The sequence below is a fragment of the Hypanus sabinus genome, chromosome 25, assembly GCF_030144855.1.
Source record: "Hypanus sabinus isolate sHypSab1 chromosome 25, sHypSab1.hap1, whole genome shotgun sequence".
Lineage (NCBI taxonomy): Eukaryota > Metazoa > Chordata > Chondrichthyes > Myliobatiformes > Dasyatidae > Hypanus > Hypanus sabinus.
In genome coordinates, this window is record NC_082730.1 from 48,401,659 (window position 1) to 48,425,899 (window position 24,241).

The following is a 24,241-nucleotide window of genomic DNA, read 5'->3' on the forward strand; positions in this document are numbered from 1 at the left end:
TCTGGAGTGAAAATCCACACTGGCTGCAGGTGAAGGAAGACAGGCATCTGGTTGGAGTGACTTTCTCCTTCCATTGAGCCCTATCGGCAGACAAATCGTGAACCCGAGTACTTTCTGCTCTTTGCACACTTTTTGAACTGCCCAACTCCAGACAGCCCAGCTGTCTGGTGTACGTTCCCAGTTGTTCACATCAATGTCGGCCAGCTTCAGATCCCTTTTGCAGACATCCTTGAAGCGAAATTGCGGACAACCATTGAGGCATGCACCTTCTGCCGGCTGTCCACACAGTAGGTCTTTCTGAATTCGACCAGATCCCTTTCTCCTGACATGTCCTAACCATGTGAGCTGCCTGTGGTTGAGGGCAGTGAACATGCTGGGGATGTCTGCACGTTGTCAGACCTCTGTATTAGCAGCTCTGTCCTGCCAAGTTTCCTTCTGAGGCGGCGTAGGTGAAAGCTGTTCAGTTTCTTCTCTTGGCTAGCATAATTGTCCAGGCTTTGCTGCTATACAAGAGAGTGCCAAGAACACAAACAGGGTTGGTAATTGTAGTCAGAAGGCTGTTGCTCCACACTCTCTTGTTCAGCCGATCCATGACAGTTGCAGCCTTGGCTATTCTGTTGCTTAGCTCAGCATCGAGAGACAGAGTGTTTGTGATGGTTGATAGGTGAAGGAGTCAACCACCTCTACCGTGTAACCATCAATAGTGATGGATGGGAGGGAGTTGGTGTCCTGGGCATTTGCCTTCTTGAAGTTGATGCAGCCCAAACACCTTGCAGGAATTGGACAAGTGGTCCATGAGATGCTACAGTAGGGCTTCTGTGTGGGAAGGTAGTGCTGTGTCATTAGCAAACAATAGCCTGTAAATGAAAACCTCTTGGACCATGATCTTGATGCAAAGGCGAGCAATGCTGATAAGTTCGCAGTCAACTCTGGTAAGTAGGTAGACAGCCTCAGAGCATTCTCCAAAAGCTGAAGCAGCATGGAGATAATGCCGAAGAGTGCTGGTACCAGAACACAAATTGCTTTACTCCACCTTTCACTGGGAAGGTTTCCAAAGCTACAGCATTAAAGCAGGCAATACTGTGCATGTCTTCATGAAGGTGATCATGCTCAGCAGTTCTGGAGGACAGCCTGTCTTCCGCAGCAACCTGAAGAACCCCATTATGCCTTTGTCAGGTCGAATGCCTTTGTCAAGTTGATGAATGCGATGAGAAGTGGCTTTTGCTGCTCTCAATATTCTTCCCGCAGCTGGTGCAGTGAGAAGATCATATCCACAGTGGATCTGCCTGCTCCTAAACCACACTGCAACTCCGGGTAGATAAGGTGTTGCACTCTTGCCAAAACAGCTTGGGGAAAGGAACCCATGGTGCTAAAGGAGATGTCGCGGTAGCTGTTAGTCACTGCGATTGCTCTTGTTCTTGTACAAAGTGACAGTGTCTTGTGGTATGTAGCCTTTCTCCTAGCAGACAGAGCTGGGTTGACACTCTTCAAAACTTCCAGAGGAATACAGCATTTTCAGGGGCCTTCTTGCAAATGAGATAGTTATTGCTCAGTTTGCAGTACATCTAGCTCCTCCATGACTGCTAGCTCTGGGATAGCCTTGAGTGCTGCACTTGTGACCACATTCTGGGCTGAATACAACTCTATGTGGTGATCAACCCAGTGTTGGCGCTGCTTGACTTGATTTGATTTGATGACTTCGAGGAAAAGGGAGAGGGAGTAGTTTTCAGTGATGTGTTTAGAGAGCAGGGAGGGAGTGGAAGTGAGCAGTTTGCAGGGTATTATTGGGATGGGATGAGCTGTGTGAGTGGTGTGCAGGGACTAGTGAGAGGGCAACTAGCTTGCAGGGGTGTGATTACAGAGCTCAGGGGTAGTGAGCAGTTTGTAGCAGGAAGCGTGTGAGAGTCTCAACAGTTCCAGGGGAAATTACTACATACACTTTATATAGCTAAGCAAGCTTCTGCATTCTTGGAAAGCTATATATAGTTGCATACTGATAGATCAAATTTATTCAGAATACATAAAACAGCAACTTTTTTCTTTGTGTTAATGAGAGAACTGTCAATCTGAATTTTGTAAAGAATCTTACAAAATTTCATTGTTCAATTAAAAAAACAAAAAATACACAGCAATTGTTTTACTGTAAATAAGTTATTTATTAATAAATTCCACAGCTATTGCCAGGTAGGTTTTGTCTATATTTAGCCAAACATTTGCTTAAGCTCTTTTTAAAAATTTCATATTTAAATACAATAGTTCTTTATTGAACACTTCAAGTTACATACTTCTAATTCAAAAGCAAATTTCTGAATTATAGAATTTAATAATTTGCACATTCAATTACAATGTGCATATAAAGAGAAAGAAAATTTGGGGGAAAATTTACTTAGTAATACTTAATGAAAATGTAAATTGTAGCAACCTATGAAAATGCAAAATATAAGCCACAGTTTGTGTTCAAATGTGGTAACGAAATGTTTTATTAGTGTGTTAATAGCACCAAATATACACTAATGGTTATCATTGCAAATGCACTCCTTTGAATGGTGTTTCCAATTCCCTCACCTTCATGCAAGTTTACAAAACAAAAAGTGGACAAAATCATAACATTAAATTTTACACTGAACCCTGGGTAATAAACAGGTTCCATTTTCACAGATGTCCTTAAGTCAAGTATGTCACTGAGTTGGAAAATCATCTGATATAATAACTATACTTCCATGGCATCAAAAATTACACTGATAAAGACGTGGAGAAAGAGAGGAAACTCGTTCTGCTGTTTACAGGATTGAACGTGTGCATGCAAGTTAGGCTAATGTACTTAACAACATTATGGCAGCTTGTATCTACTGATGTCTGTCTACGTACATAACTCCATCTCCATTGCTTGAATAGAGTGTTTGAGATTCAAAGTATTTGCATATGGCACTGCAGGCCTTGAAGAAGGTGATGCAGAGGAAATGTCTTGTATCCATAGAACCTAAGGTCAGAAAGCAGTAGCAGTAGAAACCAAGAACTTGCATACAGAGCTGTAAGGAGTCCCAGTAATGTCATTTATGTGTTTGAGGCCAGCACATGAAAGCTCTCCCCACCACAGAGCACATCCAGGAGTGCCGTCACATAAAAGTAGCTTACATTAAAGACATCCCCCTATTGAGGTAATGCTCTCTTCTCATGCTGCTATCAGGGAGGAAGCACAAGAGCCTCAGGGCCCACACCATCATACTCAGTTATTACCCCTCAACTATCAGCCGCTTGAACCAGAGTGGATTTCAGTCACCCCAACAATGAACTGATTCCATAACACAAGGACTCGCTTTCAGACTTTACAATTCATGTTTTTGTAAGTTATTATTATTATTTTGTTTTATTCTTTTTTGTATTTGTACAATTTGTTATATTTTGCACATTGGTCATTTGTGTGCAGTTTTTCATTGATTCTGTTGTTTCTTTGTTTTACAGTGAACATTTACAAGAAAATTAATCAGGGTAGCACGTGGTGTTAATATAGATTCTTGATTGGTCAGGGCTTAAAGGGATATGGGGAAAATGCTGCATATTGGGGGTAAGAGGAGCATTAGATCAGCCATGATGAAATAGCAGAGCAGATTCAACAGGCCAAATAGCCTAATACTGCTCCAATATCTTATGGTTTATACAAAAGACCATAAGGCATAGGAGCAGAATTAGGCCAATTCGCCCATCAAGCATGCTCCACCATTGAATCATGGCTAATCCTTCTTTCCCCTCAGCCTTCAGCCTTCTCCCCATAACCTTTGATGCCATGTCCAACCAAGAACCTATCAAGCTCTTAAATACACCCAACGACCTAGCCTCCGCAGCTGCCTGTGGTAATAAATGCTACAAATTCACCACCCTCTGGCTGAAGATATTTCTCCACATCTGTTTTAAATAGATGCCCCTTTATCCTGAGGATGTGCCCTCTTGTCCTAGACTCCTCCACCATAGGAAACATTCTTTCCACATCTACTTTGTCTTGGCTTTTCAACATTCAAAAGATTTCAATGAGACACCCTCTCCCCGTCTTTCTAAATTCCAGCAAGTACAAACCCAGAGCTATCAATCATTCCTTGTATGATAACCCTTTAATTTCTGGAATCATCCTTGTGAACCTCCACTGGACCCTCTCCAAAGCCAGCACATCTTTTCTAAGATGAGAGGACCAAAACTGTTCACAGTACTCAAGGTGAAGCCTCACCAGTGCCTTATAAAGTCTCAGCATCACATCCCTGCTCTTGTATTCCAGACTTCTTGAAGTTAATACTAACATTGCATTTGCTTTCCTCACCAACTCTACCTATAAATCAACCTTTAGGCTGTTCTGCACAAGGACTCCCAAATCCCTTTGCAGCTCAGATTTCTGGATTTTCTCCCCATTTAAAAAAATTGTCTGCACATTTATTTCTTCGACCAAAGTGCACGACCATGCATTTTCCAACATTGTATTTCATTTGCCACTATCTTGTACATTCTCCTTATCTACTGGTCCTTCTAAAGCCTGTTTCCTCAACACTACCTGTCCCTCCACCAATCTTCATATCATCTCCGAACTTGGCAACAAAGCCATTTATTCCATCGTTTAAATCAATTGATATACAGCACATCAAGAAGTGATCCCAACACCGACCCCTACGGACTACCACTACACACAAGCAACCAACCAGAAAAGGATCTGTTTATTTCCACTTTCTGTTTCCTACCAATCAGCCAATGTTCTAACCATGTTAGTAACTTGCCTGTAATACCATGGGCCCTAAATTTGGTAAGCAGCCTTTTCTAACAAATGTTAAAGGCCATCTGTAAGTCCAAATATACAATATCAACTGCATCCCCTCTATCTATCCTACATGTAATCTCTCATAGAATTCAAATGGGCTTGTTAAGCAAGATTTTCCCTTAAGGAAACCATGCTCTCTTGGTCCTATCTTTTCCAGTGTCACCTCATCCTAACAATTGACTCCAACATCTTCCCAAACACTGAGGTCAGGCTAACTGGTCTATAATTTCCTTCCTGCTGCCTTACTCCTTTCTTAAAGAGGGAGTGACATTTGCAATTTTCCAGTCATGGCACCATACCAGAATTCAATAATTTTTGAAAGATCATTACTATTACCTCCACAATATCTACCACTACCTCTTTCATAATGCTAGGGTGCAGTTCACTGGTCCAGGTGTCTTATGTACCCTTAGGTCTTGCAGCTTTTTGTGCACCTTCTCCCTTGTAATAGTAACTGCACTCACTTCTCTAGCTTCACACCCCTCAACAGTGTCACCCACTGTGAAGCCTAATGCAAAATACTCACTTAGATCATCTGCCATCTCCTTGGCCCATTGTTATTTCTCCGGCCTCATTTTCTAGCAGTCCTATATCCACTCTCTTCTCTTTTTTTTACATACTTGAAAAAGCATTCACTATCCACTTTGATATTGCTTGCTAGCTTGTTTTCATATTTCATCTTTTCCCTCCTAATGAGTTGCTCTCTGTCGGGTTTTAAAAGCTTCCTAATCCTCAGTCTTACCACTAATTTTTGCTTTGTACTGTAAGCCCTCTCTTTTGCTTTTACATTAGACAACAGACAATCGGTGCAGGAGTAGGCCATTCAGCCCTTCGAGCCAGCACTGCCATTCAATGTGATCATGGCTGTGATGTGATCATCCACAATCAGTACCCCAATTCCTGCCTTCTCCCCATATCCCTTGACTCCACTATCTTTAACAGCTCTATCTAACTTTCTTCAAAGCATCCAGAGAACTGGCCTCTATTGCCTTCTGAGGCAGAGCATTCCATAGATCTACAACTCTCTGGGTGTAAAAGTTTTTCCTGAACTCCCTACCCCTATTAGCTTTGACTTCTCGTCAGCTACTGTTGTACTATTTTGTCATTTGAGTATTTTTTTGTCTTGGAATACATCTATCCTGCACCTTCTTCATTTTTCCCACAAACTGACACCATTGCTGATCTACTGTCATCCCGGCCAGCATCTCCTTCCAACTTACTTTGGCCACCTCCTCACTCATACCACAATTATTTCCTTTACTCCACTGAAATACTGCTACTTCAGACTTTGCTTTCTCCTTATTAAGTTTTAAGTTGATCTCAATTATATTGTGATCACTGCCTCCTAACTGTTCTTTTATCTTAAGCTCCCTTTATCACTTCTGGTTCATTATGTAACATCCAATCCAGTATAGCTGATCCCCTAGTAGGCTCAACGACAAACTACTCTAAAAAGCCAACTCGTAGGCATTCAACAAACTCACTCTTAAGACCAATTTCCAACCTGATTTTCCCAACCTGCATGTTGAAATCTCCCATGACTATCATAACATTGCCATTCTGACACACTTTTCCTATTTCCTGTTGTAATCTGTGGTCCACATCCCAGCTACTGTTGGGAGGCCTGTATATAACTGCCATCAGGGTCCTTTTACCCTTGCAGTTTCTTAACTCAACCCATAGGGATTCAACATCTTCCAATTTTATGTTACAGCTAATGATTTGATGCCATTCTTTACCAGCAGAGGAACTCCACTCCCTCTGCCTACCTTCCTATCGCTCTGTTACAACATGTAACCTTGGACATTTAGCTCCCAACTACAACCCTCCTTCAGCCACGGTTCAGTGATGGCCACAATATCATACCTGACAACCTGTTAACTGTGTAACAAGTTCAGCCCCTTATTTCTTATCCTCCATGCACTGAAATACAACACTTTGTGTACTGTGTTTGCCACCCTTTTTGAGTCTGCATCCCTAATGCACTGATACTCACCCTGCTGGCTGTTATTATGCCCCATATACAGACACCATGGTACTCCCCATGCTTAACCTTCCTCCTCCAAGCCAACCTTTTCTGCATGGGAGGGAGAACCTATAAATTAGCACAGCAACTGTTGCAGAACCCAAGAGATCATCCTTTCCAGTGTTCAAGTACAACCAACTTCATTCAGACACATAGGCCCAACCATAATGGACAGCTGTCAGAACTTAAAATGCAGCACAAGCAGCAGCTACTTAACATCTGGGTGCTATAATAGTGTGCTCTCTACTTCCAATTATAAATTAGCATCAATGTGTAAAGGAGATGAGGAGGTATCATAGCAATCAGGCAACCTGCAATCTAACAGATTAATAGCACTGCTGAGAGTTTATGGTTATGCACTTTGGCAGAAGGAATAAAAGCATCAATTATTTTCTAAATTAAAAAAAAATTCAGAAATAGAGGTGCAAATGGACTTGGGACCACTTGCACAGGATTCCCTAAAGATTCACTTGCAGATTGAGTTGGTGGTTAAGGTAGGTAAGTGCAATATTAGCATTAATTGAGTGGACTGCAATATAAAAGCACGGATTTAAAATGGAGTTTGCTGGATTCTTGATCAGTAATCAATAAGGCAGGATAAGTACTATTAAAAAAACATTTCTAAAGGCAATCTTCGTTTTCACCATTGTCATGCCATTGGGTGCTCTTGCCGCTTATTAGTATGGAATCTTTAGGTTTTGGTGCACAACACACTATCAAAGGGTACAGTACAACAAGCAATCATTGAGGTGGTGGTGAGAGAGGAAGGGAAGTTACATTTTGCATTTTTGATTAGGAAAACTGCTGATGTATGAAGAGAGGATATGCTTGGCAGGTTGTCTAGTGTGTCTATGGTTAAATTTAGAAATAGGGGATGATCACTTTGAAGAGATTGTAATAATAGACCACACACCCCCACCCTCACCACCAGAGAAATTGCAAAGCTTCAAGAATGATTGGGCTGTAATTGTGAGTGATTTCAACTTCCCTCACATTGATTGTCATGGTGCAAAAGGCTTGAATAGGGTGGAATTTGTTGTGTCCAGGAAAGTAATCTCAAGCAGTAGATAGATGGCCACACTGAGCAGGGAAAATATGTGACTGCCTATGAAAATGATGCAGGACAAATGACGTTACTGTCAGTGGGAGAGTACTCTTGACACCAGCAACTATAACTGCATTAGCTTTGAAACAGTTATGGAAATGGGCAAGATTTTAATTTGTAAACCAGTCCTAAGATGGGGCAAGGCAAAGTTTGAAGGAATTAAATGGAAATTTGCAGAGATTAATTGGTAGCAGCTGTTTGCAGGCAAAAGCAGCTCTGTCAAGTCTGAGGCTTTTACAAGGAAGATAGGGAATGACCAGGGAGAGCATATTCTTGTTTGAGTGAAGGACAATGCTGGCAAAACTAGGGAACCATTGATCACAAGGGATGTTCACCATTGTTCAGGAAGGATGTAATATATCTGATTCAGGCAGTGGGGACCAAGTGAATCCATTGTGCATTACGGATGTAGGAGTATTCTTAAGGGAAAAATCAGTAGGTCTAAAATAGGACACAAGACTAAATTGACAGGTAAGGTAATGGAGAATGGAAAGATTCTTCAAGTACTGGAGCAAAATGTCAAGGCGAGAAAGGTCTCCTTAGGGATCAACGTGCTCATCAATGTGTGGAGCTACAGAGGATGAGCAATCTGTCAAATGAGTACATAATCATGTGTATTTACCATGGAGAAGGCCATGAAAGCCAAGAAAATAAAGGAAATGACTGGTGATGTATTGGAACTCATCCAAATTTAACAGAGGAGGTGCTGAGAGTCTCAAGACGTACAGAATGAAGGTGGGCAAGGTGTGATCAAGTTTATCCTATGATATTGTGGGAAGCTTGAGAAAAAAAATTGAAGCGGACCTGACAGAAATATTTGCATCATGTTTGGTCACAGGTGATTTTGTGGAAAACTGATGTTATGCATTTAAGATTAGCGGTGCGACGCAGCATATGGTTCTGGGTCCACTGTTTGTCATTTATATTAACTGTGTGGGTGACAATGTTGTTAGCATGGTGAGTAAATCTGGATGGCAGCAATATCAATGATGCAGTGGACAATGAAGGAAGTTAGCTGGATGAACTGGGGAAGTGGATCAAGGAACAGTAGACGGCATTTTTCTCGTGTCAGATGTTGCATTCTGGTCTTACGCTGTAATTAGTATTGGTCTGAAGAGTGTTATATAAGGAGAGACCCATGGGTACATGTATAGAAATCCAAAGGTGGCTGCAGAGGTAGAAAGAACAAATATTCCTGAAGTTCCAGGCACAAAAGAACAAGTTTTGACAAAGATTAAAACACAGTAATTGTTCAGAACTGACTTCCCATTCTTTTTCCAAGAATCTTCAATCTAGAATCCAAAAAAATCACAAGAACTACATTAATTTATTAAATGTTGTTAAGCAATCACAGAAACAGCAACGAAGCAAGTCATTTTTATTTATTTGTTGAGATATGGTACAGAATAGGCTCCCCCAGCCCTTCGAGCCACGCCACTCAGCTATCCCCAATTTAATCCGAGCCAAATCACAGGGCAATTTATGATGACCAATTAACTGCTGAACTGTGGGAGGAAACCGAAGCACCCAGAAGAAACCCACATATTCACAGGGAGAATATGCAAACTCCTTACAACTGCAGTGGGAATTAAACCCGGGTCAGCTGTACCGTAGAGCATTGTGTTGACCACTACGCTATCATGTGACCAAATGTAAGGATTGTGGTTGGATTGCCTGTAGTTAACCATGTTTCTATTTCAAACTTACAGTACAGTATCAGAACAAGCCCTTCTGCCAACGATCTCTGTGTTGAACATGATGCTAAATTAAACTAAACCTATTTGCATGTGCATGATCCACATTCCCCCCATTCCAGCACGTTCATAAGACTGTCTAAATGTCTCTTAAACTCCACTACCATATTTGATTCCATGATCATCCCTGGCAGTGTGTTCCAGGCAGCTACTACTCTGCCTTTAAAACAAAATTTATTCAGCACACCCCCTTGAAAATTTTCCTCTCTCACCGTAAAGCAATGGCCTCTTCTACATGATATTTCTATCCTTGGAAAAAGACCATCAAACTTGCCTTTACCTCTCATAATGTAATGAACCTCTGAGGCCTCCAACATTTTAGAGAAAACAATTCAAATTCAAGCTCTCCTTATAGCTAAAATTCTCTAATCCAGACAACATCCTGGTGAAGCTCTTCTGGCACCCTCTCCAAAGCCTCCACATACTTCCTATAAGGGGTGGGGGGATGGGCAACCAAAATTGCACAAAATTTCTTTGCCTAACCAAAGTTTTATACACTCAACGTCCCAAACCAATAACAGCCGACATGTCATGTGCCTTTATCACCAGACTATTTATTTGTGTTGCCATGTTCAAAGATCAATGGACTTGGATGCCAAGATCAGACTGTACAGCAATGCTCTGAAGGGCCATGGCATCTACTATGCACTTCACTTTTACATGTGGCCTCACAAAGAGCAACACCTCAACAATTGCTAAGATTAAACTCCATCTCTCCACCCATATCTGCAGCTTATCCACATGCTCTGCACCCTTCAACAACCTTCTATGCTATCCACAACTATCTTATTTTTGTCATCTGCAAACATAATCATCAACATTTAACACAACAGAGGCCCCAAGGAGAATCCATACAGAACATAAAACTAGAGTCATTGTTTAACCACTGATATATTTGTAAAAATCATTTTCAAAAGACTCAGATTTGTAAGATGACCTGCACGGTGATACTGACACTGTGCTCAACACTTTGATTTACAAAAGCCAAAGTGCCAGAAGCTCTCTTTATGACCCTATCTACCTGTAACACTGGTTTCAAGGAAAAATAATCTACTGCATTCCTCAGCACCCTACCACTAACTGTGCAAGTCCTACCCTAGTTGATCCTCCCAAGTGCAACACCTCTCACTTCTCAACTCCACTTCAACACAAACCCCCCCCCCACCCTCCGTTTCATCTATCACCTTGTACTACTACTTCCCCTCGCCTCAACTTCTTACAGACCTCATCTTTTTTCCAGTCCTGATGAAGGGTCTCAGCCCAAAATGCCCAGTTTACTCTTCAATAGATGCTGCTATGCCTGCTGAGTTCCTCCAGCATTTTGTGTAGCTCATTACTCATAATGTCATGTTGAAACTTAACACTCTAGACAATAGCCTGCATGAAGCATACATACTAGAGAAGAGAAAGGAATCCAGCTCACAGAATAACACAATTTAGTGATCGTTAATTACCCACTCTTTTTCAAATTTGAGTAAATCCTACCCTGACAATCCTCTTCACCGGCTTCTCTACCCTTACCTGGCCTGTAATTTCCACTTTGTCCTTCTTTTAAAAAAACACTTCCCTCACCAGTGGTGGGAAAGAATAAAAATAGATCTCTATACCTATCTCAATCTTCAAAAGACCCAGCACAAGCACCTTCTTGATCTCAACATGCCCCAAGATCATCAGAATGCTCAATACTCACCTCACTATCCTTCATGTCCTCTCCTTTCTTGAAATAAAGTTGACATTTCTGTTATAATTGAGATTACACACATGCACATCGCATACATCAATGAGGTACCAGCTTGAAGAAGATGGATTAATCTCTTTAAAGTCTGGATATAATCAGACTAAAATCAATTCACTCACCATTAGGCCACCTCCCTATGTATTAACTGCAGAAGACAAACAAATTACTTTTATTCAATATGAAATTGCATCCGACAGCTTCATAATGTAACCTTTGAGATGTGCAACTCTTCCGTTTTTTGCCATGTACTAAAGACTGAAGTTTGGCAAGACAGTAATAACAGAACTAGTTTTCTTGGCTTATTAATCTTGCATCAAATGAAGAGAAAGAAATATCTTCAGAGACGATACACTTGGTTATAAACAAAACACCAACAGTTATTAAATATTACTGTTAACTTTAACTGCATTTATTATCAATGCCAGCAAACATGATCACCTCCTGTTAACAAAACCAGAAGCAATTTTTACTTAAGCTCCTTCCTAATACGATTGCTGTTAACAAGCATGCTAAAGTTGATGCAATTTGCAGAATTTGATACCACTTTGATACCAATACATAAAATTTACTGTTAAGTGGGACACTCAAGTCAGTATTATATGTCTGCCATTGATCTGAATGTTAGCTGTCTTTCCTCTCTTCCCTCTCAGATCCCTCTTGATCTTCAGCATCTCCAGCATCAACATTTACAATGTTTTTGTTTTACATAAAGCAAATTCAATGGATTAGATTATTAAATGCTCACCTGCAATGAAAGAAAGACTGCTGAGGAAGCTAACATTTCAGCAGCATAAATTCAAGCAAGGATTGAAATATTGCTGATTCAAGAATTAAAATATGTGAATGAAGTTTAAGTGTATCCCATGTCCATGCAATATAGAGGGGATAAAGATCAGAATGTGTTTGAATAGGGCCACAAAGCTCTCAATCTAATTTAAGCCTTGAGATAAGACTATATAACATATACCCATATAACAATTACAGCATGGAAACAGGCCATCTCGACCCTTCTAGTCCGTGCCAACGCTTACACTCACTTAGTCCCACTGGCCTGCACTCAGCCCATAACCCTCCATTCCTTTCCTGTCCATATACCTATCCAATTTTACTTCAAATGACAATACCGAACCTGCCTCTACCACTTCTACTGGAAGCTCATTCCACACAGCTACCACTCTGAGTAAAGAAATTCCCCCCTCATGTTACCCTTAAACTTTTGCCCTCTAACTCTCAACTCATGTCCTCTTGTTTGAAGCTCTCCTACTCTCAATGGAAAAAGCCTATCCATGTCAACTCTATCTATCCCCCTCATTATTTTAAATACCTCTATCAAGTCCCCCCTCAACTTTCTACGCTTCAAAGAATAAAGACCTAACTTGTTCAACCTTTCTCTGGAACTTAGGTGCTGAAACCCAGGTAACATTCTAGTAAATCTTCTCTGTGCTCTCTCTACTTTGTTGATATCTTTCCTATAATTCGGTGACCAGAACTGTACACAATACTCCAAATTTGGCCTTACCAATGCCTTGTACAATTTTAACATTACATCCCAACTCCTATACTCAATGCTCTGATTTATTCACCACCCTATCCACATGAGATTCCACCTTCAGGGAACTAAGCACCATTATTCCTAGATCACTCTGTTCTACTGCATTCTTCAATGCCCTACCATTTACCATGTATGTCCTATTTGGATTATTCCTTCCAAAATGTAGCACCTCACACTTATCAGCATTAAACTCCATCTGCCATCGTTCAGCCCATTCTTCTAACTGGCCTAAATCTCTCTGCAAGCTTTGAAAGCCTATTTCATTATCCACAACGCCACCTACCTTAGTATCATCTGCATACTTACTAATCCAATTTACCACCCCATCATCCAGATCATTAATGTATATGACAAACAACATTGGACCCAGTACAGATCCCTGAGGCACACTACTAGTCACCGGCCTCCAACCTGACAGTTACCACCACTACTCTCTGGCATCTCCCATCCAGCCACTTTACTACTTCAATATTTATACCTAATGATTGAACCTTCCTAACTAACGTTCCGTGCGGAACCTTGTCGAAGGCCTTACATAAAATTAAGTCAACAGAAAAAACATGCAAATCTAGCAACTACAGCCATGAAAATAAGTTCACTCTCAGTACCTTACCCATAATTTGTACAATGGACCTTCACAAAAGGATTCCTTAAAATTAGAATTGCAGGAAAATGTCTATTATCCAGCAGAACAGAGAGAATCCTTCAGTTCCATTTTCTGGGTACTTCTCAAAATTGTCCAACCCTTCCAAACAGAAAATTAAGACTCTCTAATAGCAAGATGTTTCTACATACTGGTCTTCTCCTTAAGAGGAAAACACAAAAACAAATGCAATGCAAGGAACATCCAACTGAATCAAGCTTGAAGTGTGAAAGTATATTACATCATGCAAAAGGAACTGCTGTCAGGAAAAATGTAATGAGCCCCAACCAGAACAAGACCAAAAGGTAACAGAAATACAGATAATTGAATTTTTGTGCAAGGACAATTTGATTATTTTCTTAAACTTCAAGTTCACACTGCAGGATGAAGTTAAATAGACATAATATAAATAAAACTAGTTTTTCCAGTCCCAACAACAAGCACCTCCCCCCCCCCCCCCCCCCAAAACCAGGTCAATCTTGACTTTCAACCCCACATCAGGGAAAAAAAAATAATTGTTCACCAGGACAACAACTGTGCACATAGCAGAACATTATTAGCATGTAGTCGTAAAGGCGAATCCATCTGTTCTACTGGTGCATTTAGTCCAAAAATTATATGCAAGACCAATAGTCTAAGTGGAATAAAATGGTTCCTTGTCCATGACAGAGGGACAACTTCCATTTCATGTATGATATTATGACTGTAGAGGTGAACAGTCTTACCACTTGGAAAGACTGCTAATCATTTCACATTCCATTTCTTACCTGAGCAATTAATTCTATCATGGCTGTGAGATCTCTCTTTGCATTGAAATAGAAACTCACTACTGGAAGAACAAGAAAGATAAACCCAAGCTTAACTGCAGCTCCTCAAATCAGTCACACAGTGAAACATTAAAACTGTTAACAAAAATTAGCACCTGCATATTCTGCAAAACCGTACAAAATGAATTTGAAGTTGTACAGCGAGTCAGGCAGCATCTATGGAGAGAACTTGGAAGGCAATGCTTTGTGTTGAAACCTTTCATCAGGATTGGAAGGAAAGAGCGCAGCTAGCCAGTATAAAGGTTGTGGAAGAGGATGGAGGGAGAGCTAGTGGGTGGTAGGTGGATCTCGGTGAAGGGGGATGACAGGCAGGTGAGGAGAAAGGGAGTGGAATGAGGCAAGAAGCTGGAATATGACAGATAGAAGTTGCAAAGGGTTGAAGATGATGAGAGTCTGACAGGAGAAGGCCGTGCACCATGGAACAAAAAGGAGGTGAACAGGAGTATCAGAGCAAGGAAAATGTAGATATATGCAGTTCAAGGGGGCAGAGGAGGGGAAAGAGAAGGGATGATGTGAGTGTTGAGGCCAGTGGGATAAGGAAAAGAAGGGGGTGAAAGAAATGATTACCAGAAATTAGAGAAATCCATGTTCATGAAATTCTGCAAAGACTGGATATAACATTTAAATGTTTTAGTAAGTGTTACCATAGATACTGATTTTAATAAAACTGCAGTCACAAAATGCAAGACTAAATTAAAAGAGAACAAAGAAAATTTTTATGTAGAATATTAGTTAAATCATAAGAGTACTGTGCTGCTTGCACATTCAATTGGAAGAAATAATAATGACATAAATGACACTTATTTATCTAGGAAGCAATACAGCCTATGAATTCATAACAGCTCACAACAGAACAGCTCTCATTCTCCCCTCATTTGTTTTCTAATGTCCATCAACTCTCCCACTGATTATTTTACCACTTACCAAGCTGAGGGACAAATAACAGGAATACCGTGGGGAGTACACCAGAATTCCACAATGACAGCACCTGAGGTTACAATTGTACCTATGTCCATGGAGCTGCAATACTACCATTAGCCAAGAAGTTACTCAATTATGACAACAATTAATGACTTGAGATAACAGAATATTTAAATAGAAGGAAATTTAGCAGAAATGGGAAAAATCAGTGAAAGTAAGAGTAATGTCTAGAAAAATGTTAAAACCTATCTCAAAAAAGGAAACCAAGTAAGTTAGGATATTTGAACATAAAGTTATTAGTATGGAAGACTTAGGCAGTGATTTTTTTTAATTTGAATTGAGATCAAATGGCTCCTTTTGAGTGAAATTTCTTTGGCTTTACAGTCTTAAAATGTGTCAAAGATGGAATGAACAATTAGTGCTCTACAAAACATTAAACTAAAAACATTTTGAGAATGAACAAACTTTTTTCTACAATCACATTTCTTGAAAAATCAACGAATGTGGTCATGAATCTATGTACAGTTTTGCTGTTTGGTTCACTGATCTACAACAAATTGACAAGTATATAATATTTTGGATGTTCTGAAATGTTCTACAGAGGGAAATATCTCATGGCTATTTGAATGAAAATTGCTTAAGACCCTTATTTTGTACACAGCAATACATGCTTAACTATTATTAATAATTGGAAGGCAATACAGAATGCTGGAACATCGAGATTCACAAAGAGCTCAGGATCATAAAAATCAAAATAAAATTCTGCATTAAAATGGTTTCTGTACAATTGTATATTGCAATTAAATGACAATAGCCCAACCTTGGACTTGGCACATTAAAAAATTGTTCAAAAACATTGAATTCCTTGAATAAATCAGTATCTAGACCAGGGGGTTCCGAACCTGGGGCCCACAGACTCATCGGTTAATATGAGGGGTCATGACGTAAGAGGTTGGGAACCCCAAATCTAGACATTAGCAATACTAAGAATAAACAATTAATCATTTTTCATCTGTAAACAACTTGGAGTATATAAAATTATTCACACAAACTATAAATTGACATATCTTTAATTTCAACCAATCCCAAGTGTTTATGTTCAGTGCAGCAGTTAGCCGTGTACAGACGTACTTCCACTGTCAAACATTTTTTTTAAATTCCAGCAATACATACAAATTCAAAGAGTTACACATTACTTTAAATAACAACCAAGAATTAATATCAAGCAACTAAAAGGTGCACAGATATTAAAACCAGGCATCAACAGAAAGCAAATAACCATGTACTCAAATATAAATTTCATAACATTTTTGACATTTACTGAAGATATTGTGCTGTTTTTATAAATCTCACGTTCATTTGCAGGTATGCAACATCTTTTACAATATTGTTCAACTCTCAATCAAGGGATAGGAAGACTGAATTTGCAATATATTATTCATTTCCTACATTGTTTTATGACATTTGGAGGTCTGCTTAAATCCTTCAAAATTGGCTGAATGTTAAGAGGACCATGTTAATGGTGCAATGGTCAATACTGCAAAGAACTCATTAATCTGACTTGTCTTTTTCTAGCAAAACTCACACATAGAAATGTTAAATTCTGAGGCAATTAGTGAACTTCCCTAAAATAAGTGACTACATGAAAGCTAAGCAATATATAAAGACAAAGTTAACAGCATTTGATAAACTGGTAAAATTATTAGTTACTTATTATTACTTACAAATCCATGTCAGAACCATCATTTTAAAACAATCTCTTTCAATATGTAAAAGCAAAGACCTCCACTTGTCATCACTTTCAACTGACACACTTTCCCCTCAAGTACCCTTCTAATCATCACCAAATTATCAATTGCGTATTTTGGACAGTTTCATGGCTTTATTCCTAAAAGGGATAGAGTTCAGATTAGTAAACAAGCTTAAAAGATGCATTTGGCAACTATATTTTAATTAAAATCTGCCCTTAAATGGCCCAAGAAATATCCACCACATATAAAGCAATTTGATGAACCTTTACAATATCAATTAGAGAAAGATAGCACTAATTTTTAAGATAGCACTCTTAACTTTTGCATGATGTTCTCCAGTATAGTGCTCATTGTGGAAACATTATGAAGTAGGAGTCAAGATCCAATCATATACAAAAACGTTGCCAAGAATCCAAAAATATCTGCAGAAGCAGAAGAAAAACTAATTTCCCTTTTATATTTAGATTCTAACCTATTCTTCACTGAGTTCAGTGCTGTTGTCTTAGATGCATCAATCCTGTTCTTACCCTTAACTCCCAAGTTCTTTATTCCATGCTAGATGTACAGACATTTAAGTGTTCAGCAATCCTGTACAGAAACTTGCTTGGCTCCAGAAGATCATGCCCATGGTGGGTGTGGAAGAACTATTTACGATATTTTCAGCTCCCATATTTATAGAGTTGAATATTTTACAAATTTTAAGGCGGCAAATGGAGGACTTTTTGAATCACGAGTAAAATGCTCAAGATTTTGCCACACTCCCTCCTACCTGTCACCTCCTGAACATCCACCTTTAATTAAAACAAGACTGGATAAGTGGTCTACTCTTCCATCTCAGCAATTTTGTTGTCAACTGCAGCATATAATAATGTCTTTGCATTTATTTTTCTTAATTTTCATAAAGTCGCCCTGATATTCATTTTACAGCTGTAATATTGTGGAAAGGAACAGATTCTGCAAAATGGTAACACAAAATGGGCTGCTCCTTTTTGGGCAGGAAGCACCAATTAAAATGCTCATTTATTCTTATTTAAATGTTATCTGCAATTGATGCATATTTAATACACAATTAATACTATTATTGTCTTGGTACCAGTCGGAGGTGAAGTCATTGTACAGCAAATTCAATGATTAAAACCTTGCTCCAAAATAGTACACTAGTACGGTTCCACTTTAAAGGTAATATTAAACATAGTATTGCTTGTATAAGGAACAAAACATTTGCCATGAATAGCTTAAAATGCTAACTTTACCAAAAAATATATTTGAGAACATATTTTTCAAATTAAGGAACGCAAAATGGTAATGGTTTTAACAAAGCCAAACAGGATGTAGGAATTATCAGTTGCTTCAGCACAACAAATGAGTAGCAGACATGTGATTTGAGATTTTTGAGAACCCAAAGTCATCGCATTCAGCATTATCATCCGTGCATAGTCAAACCCATCAGTGCACATTAATATGTATGAAATCAACTGATGCCTGAAATAGCACATTCCCAATAAGCCAGAAATTTGTCTTTGACTGGCATCAATTGTCATTAAGAATGTGACATCTAAAATTAGACACAGGTTTGATTAGAGACTTTTCAGTGTTAATTTAATAAACTTCATTTGTACAGTGTGGAAAAGTCTCCAAATGATTGTGCTGTCATAGACTGCTCCCATTCTACAGTGAGTTACACTCACCTTTTCACACAATCCTACTCCACTCACGCCCTCCATTTGATACTCCGCAGGTTACAGAACAAACTCACTCGCACAGGAAAAATTCCAACAGTTAAGATGCTTTGAACAAACAAATACAAAATATTTTTTCATCTTTCGCTTAAACTACAGTCGCTCAGTAGGCAAAATAATTTGAACATGGCTTTGTGTTTAACTACATAATTATTCTGACAAGGTCATCTAAAAAATCCATTGTGTTTTCTTAAACAATTACAGCACTCTTTAATTTAGCATTCACACATGCATACATTGTTTTGAAACAAACAGCCATCATTTTTCAGTGTTGTGTCAAAGGAGGGAAATGGGGCCAGAGCAAAATTTCAGAGTGACACCAAGACCCCAGAGGCTGCTGGACAATGGCAATACCCGTTTTAAGACTGACCAAAAGGATAAGGGCCATGGAAACCCTGAAAAGAAGAAAAAAAAGAGTGAAAATGTTTTTCTTAGCAACAGGAACAGAACTGTATGGGGAGCAGTGTATTGGTATTGATTCCAGTTCAAAGTAGGGCTGTAATGAAGCCTCAAGTATTGGCAGGACCTCATGTAGCTTTGAAAGCAAAGTATTCATCTACTACTTTTTCCCAGCTCCACTTTAGTGATTCCAAGCTCTTTTTCATTTTTTAACAGAAAAAATTAATATACTGGAAAATTTGACAATAATCCAGCTGAAACAATAGTGAGCAGAGATTTAGAGAATTTTTCATCCAATTCAAGTGAGTTCACTTATTTTTAAATTTTGAAAAGTAACATACTTGAAACATACTTAAAATTGCTCTATTGATTGCTGAATCACAACCTCCTAATATAAATTTAAATCAGTTAATTAATTTTTCAAACTCATTCAAAATAATTATAATTATTAATGCAAAGAAAAGGCTCAAAAGTCATTAAAAAGGCTTCGTTACTTCTCTACTATGGACAGTTACCAAATATCCACGCAACTACCCAAATTACTCACCTAGAGTCTAACAAATAAGGTTCAGATAAAATAACAAAAGGCTAACAAGAATTTTTTCAATCATCACAACAGAAGTTAGAAAAGTGCCCAAGGTTGAAATGCAAATTTATATTAGAATGGTTCTATCTGGGTTTTTCACTAGGACTCCAAAGCAATGCAGTCCATTCCTTTTACCACAGAATGAAGCTCTATTCTCAGCTGTTCTATTCTCAATGATAGATGGGAACAAAAGTACTTCTTCAGAGGCCAATATTAAAAAAAAATCATTCAGATGATTTGTTCCACTTCAGCATATAAACTAGTAAACAATTATAAATCAAAACTAAACACAAGACCAGAAAAGTTCTAATCTATCCTCCACATCGCACAGGAGCACCTTGAGAGAGACCGAGGCAATTGGGTATCATGGGGACGTGAATAACGTTGGTTGTGGTGGTGAAACAGAACACACACAGAATTAAAGATCCAGTGTATATACTGCCTTAGAACACACAAGATCTGTCCTGAACCAGCACAAGAAAAAAATCAATTCAAAACCAGCACAATGACTTTAGATTATTCTGGTCCAAGCTCCCTGTCATAGCTCTCATGCAATGTGTTCTTTACAACTGTATTATCAACTTTAACTTCTTCATACCATCTACTCAATGACCAATCAACTAACACATCACCCAGCAACAAGAAGATTTCTCTGCCAAAATATACTTTAAAACCATAGGTAGTAATTTGAGTTCTCTGAAAATAGCTGAAGCTTCACTCACTTATGATATTTGAAACCCTCCATTAGATTTCTGCCTTGTATCTTGTTGCCAGTCATCAATCACCCCAAAGAACTGAGGCAATTCCAACTTCTCATTTGGCATAAGTGCAATGAACACTTCTGTGACATTCTGTAATGTCAAGCACACATAAAATTATGGTTCAAAGTTACAAATAAAAAATTCAATCAAGTCACCTTTTTCAAAACGCACAGAAATGAGTGTTGGGACGAGAAGTTTCACAATTTCCAGATTTCCAAGATGTTATTGCATATACTTCAGCCTCAAGTTCGAACATAATTTAGTTGTATTGACAACTCCTACAGTACACTTATCAATCCAAATCAATCCTCCTCCCAATATTTCCATCCGAACCAAATTGTCATCTTTTTGAAGATCATGAAAAAATAGACCTCTCAGTTATGAATCTATTACTTGGTTCTTTTTAAGTCTTCATATATAATCACATTTACTGCCTAAAAATTTTGTCAAAATTGGACTTCCATCTAATCTAAATTTCTCCTTGGAGGCTTAAGTTTTCTCAAAAATACAGCTCTCTCCTATCACACTATTTTATTCTAAAACAGAAGGAAAAGCAGCAGTATTCAGCTGCCATCATCTACAAGATACAACAATCACAGCATACCTGGGATGTTATTGGCTAAAGAGGAATAATGAATATTGTCAAAACTTACATCTTCTTACATCATCTCCATTCTGCCTCACTTCTTGGAACAATTCAAAATATCAAATGCCATCCATTTGCATGCAAGCTTCTAAACAGCTATGTGTGTAACGAAGTGGATTTCAAACTAGTTCCGCTTTTTGATATAAATCATCGAAATGTTATTTTGTATGGTTCCCAGCACACATGGAAATAAAATCCTCACTACTTCCCACTCATTGATTTGTAACCTAAATCATTTAGATTCTGCCAAACAACTCAAACACGTGCAACTGTGTACCATCATGCTTTTGATTTGATTTTTAGCTGGTTTGGCACAGAATTGTGAGGGCTGAATGGCCTGTTCCTGTGCTGTACTGCTCTATGTTCTATCACTAGCCACGTCCATGGAGCAATAAATTTGGCATTACCTAGACAAAATAACTAACTATATAGCTTCTCATATTAGTAGCCCCGAATTTTCATTTACAGAAATTATAAATTTAATGCAAAAGTAATGTCCTTTTGCTGAAAAACCCCTTCAATTTAAATAAGATAGCAGTCAACTCAGAGAAAAGTAGAATTTTGATACTTGAAGCATACAGTGTGCTAATCTTTGTCTAGGTGCCTGTAGGATGCAAAAGGAGACTATTTTGAAAAGGAGCTCCTACCCTTTTCTCCACAAAGATCTCATGAACATTAAGCACAATTTGGTTGAACAGCAATGTCAATAGTCTGCCAACAATAATGCTCAGCAATTATCCAGAGAATTAACCACATGGGTGAAGTACAAAAAACACAAGTGACATTTGCAAAACTGTAGCACAGGAAAAGAAAAACACAGTTTGGCGAAAAGCTAAGAACATATTTGAGAGCAGTAAAGCTAGTTCAGATCATTCAGAATGGCAGGAGAAAGAGGGACAAGGGAGTAGAAAAATTAAAAGACAAAAATGGAATGAATTTGAATGTAGTAAACAACAGAATCAGACTTCTCATCACTAACATAAATGAAGCAGTATAAAATCAGAATAAACTATGAGAGCTTCTGTAGATTAAGTTTACAGATTGTCTTCATGCAATTACGTTTACAAAATCCTAATACCAGATACATCCTAACATAATATCTTGTTAGAAACAACTCTTAAGTTTTGAAAATCTTGATGAATGTGGTGAAAGACAGAATTTCTCAATGCTATTCACAGTAAAATTACATTAACAGATGGAAAGCAGGAAAAATATAGCTATCAGAACTCATTATATTGCATTGCAGGTGAGTTTACATGATTCAATTAAACATCAGCAACTCCTGTGTAACCAGTTTAAAAGCACAATAAAACGCTTAAAGAAATGTGAATTTATATAATGAATTAAATTGTGTCTCGAGTTGGAAATTATTATACAGCATAAAGCATCAAATTTTCTTTGCATTAAATGTTTGCACTTATGAAGGCTATAATTTAAAGTTCAGTCAAAAAAATCTAATTAAAAAGTTCCAAATTACTGATCTTACTTTTACCAACTTTATGTATCAGGTTTGAATATCTAGACTACCTGCATTCGCAATGAGGCACTGTGCTGCATGACTGCACTGTATATACTCAAAATATGCTACATAGTTTTATAAAAATTGCCATGCTGTCCACTTATGATTACAATATAATTACAATACACGGAATGTCATAGTTACCAAAATTGTGACATGCATTAAGTAAATTAAAGAGAATTAGAATTTCATGCTGAAATATTATTAACATGGCAATTATTACCAATTACAATAAACTGTCAGAAGTATGGAATCAAATTTCTTCACAGGCCATTTTCAGAATGTTGTCCTTACACTCAAGAACATTTATACTTTCTCTGCTCAATCTCAGCTTGCTTTTTCCTCACTTTCTTTATGATATTTATTTGAAACCAAATTTAGTTTCTCTAATTCTTGGTATTATTTCAGCTATTTCTCAATTCTTTGGTGCGAAATTTTAAAAAAACAGCTGCCCATTTATTCAGATCCCAGAAATTTTACTGCACTTCAGCTTGCACTTGCAGATGTGAAATGTTGATTGTCCGTTTCCCTCCATATAGGCTGCCTAAACTACCAAGATCCTCCAGCATTTTGTATGTTGTTCCAGAGGACCATTGGTGCAGATGTTGTAGATGTAAAAGTAATGATAGGGGAAAACATAATGTGATGTCAGTGAGAGGGGACTGGAAGACAGACGAGATGAATCCTTCACAGGAAAGGTGGATGCAGGAAATAAAAAGAAAATGGACCAAAAGGCTTAGATGTGAAAATGAGCCGAAGTTCTCATGGGCACAACAACTGGGAGCTTTTAAAAAGTTACCCTAATAATTACTTCCTCAGATCAGTCACCAATAAATTCTTTCAGTTCTGATGTGGGGTTGTCTCCCTGACAAGATTCTGGCCTCAGGTCAGTTCTTTATGGAAACACAGAATGTATGAAGGAACTTTATTCTGAAGAACGTGAGCAAAGTTTCCAATACAATCTCTCTAAACTATATCAGAGAATTAAGTAATGATAAATGACAGGCACAATTTTTCCCATTGTTCACCTGGGGCACAACAAAAACCCATTAATGATATTGCCCATCTATAACACCATTTGCAATTGCCACTGGAACTGTAATTTCAAAATTAACTTGCATTTAATTTACTTGAAATAAAATGCACGATTGTTTTTGATTTTTTTACTGCAATTCTCCATGTATCACATTTCACTGACCTCTAGTAATTGTTCAATTAAACCAACTTTTTAAAGTTTGGTTAAATTTATGAAATTTGCACTCTAAACTGAACAGAGAATAGAACACTGAAAAAAAAATTCTGAAGAGAAAGCTTTAAGAGTTTACTGCCAATTTCAGTGTTGAATTTAAAGATGTTAAGCTAACTTGCCTTCTCTTTTTCTCTGCGCGCAATCATTTGTAAAATCCCTTTGCCACAAACTGATGTAACAAGAACTTCATGGAGAATATCACGTCTTTTTAAGGCTAGCTGTTCACT

The 24,241-nt window shown here is 38.2% G+C and overlaps 1 protein-coding gene across 2 annotated transcripts in view; it reads right to left on the bottom strand.

The window, feature by feature from the left end:
- Nucleotides 1-16,416: 16,416 nt before the first annotated feature.
- Nucleotides 16,417-24,241, bottom strand: part of ilrun (inflammation and lipid regulator with UBA-like and NBR1-like domains) — a 103,515-nt gene continuing 95,690 nt past the window's right edge. The window contains exons 5-6 of one of the 2 annotated variants that reach the window (XM_059950553.1): nt 20,562-20,690; nt 16,417-19,249 (exon numbers count right to left, since the gene is read on the bottom strand). In XM_059950553.1, coding sequence (XP_059806536.1) covers nt 20,562-20,690 — 129 coding nt within the window. In that variant the 3' untranslated portion in view covers nt 16,417-19,249. The remainder of the gene's footprint in view (nt 19,250-20,561; nt 20,691-24,241) is intronic. The other variant, XM_059950554.1, reaches the window with a different exon arrangement.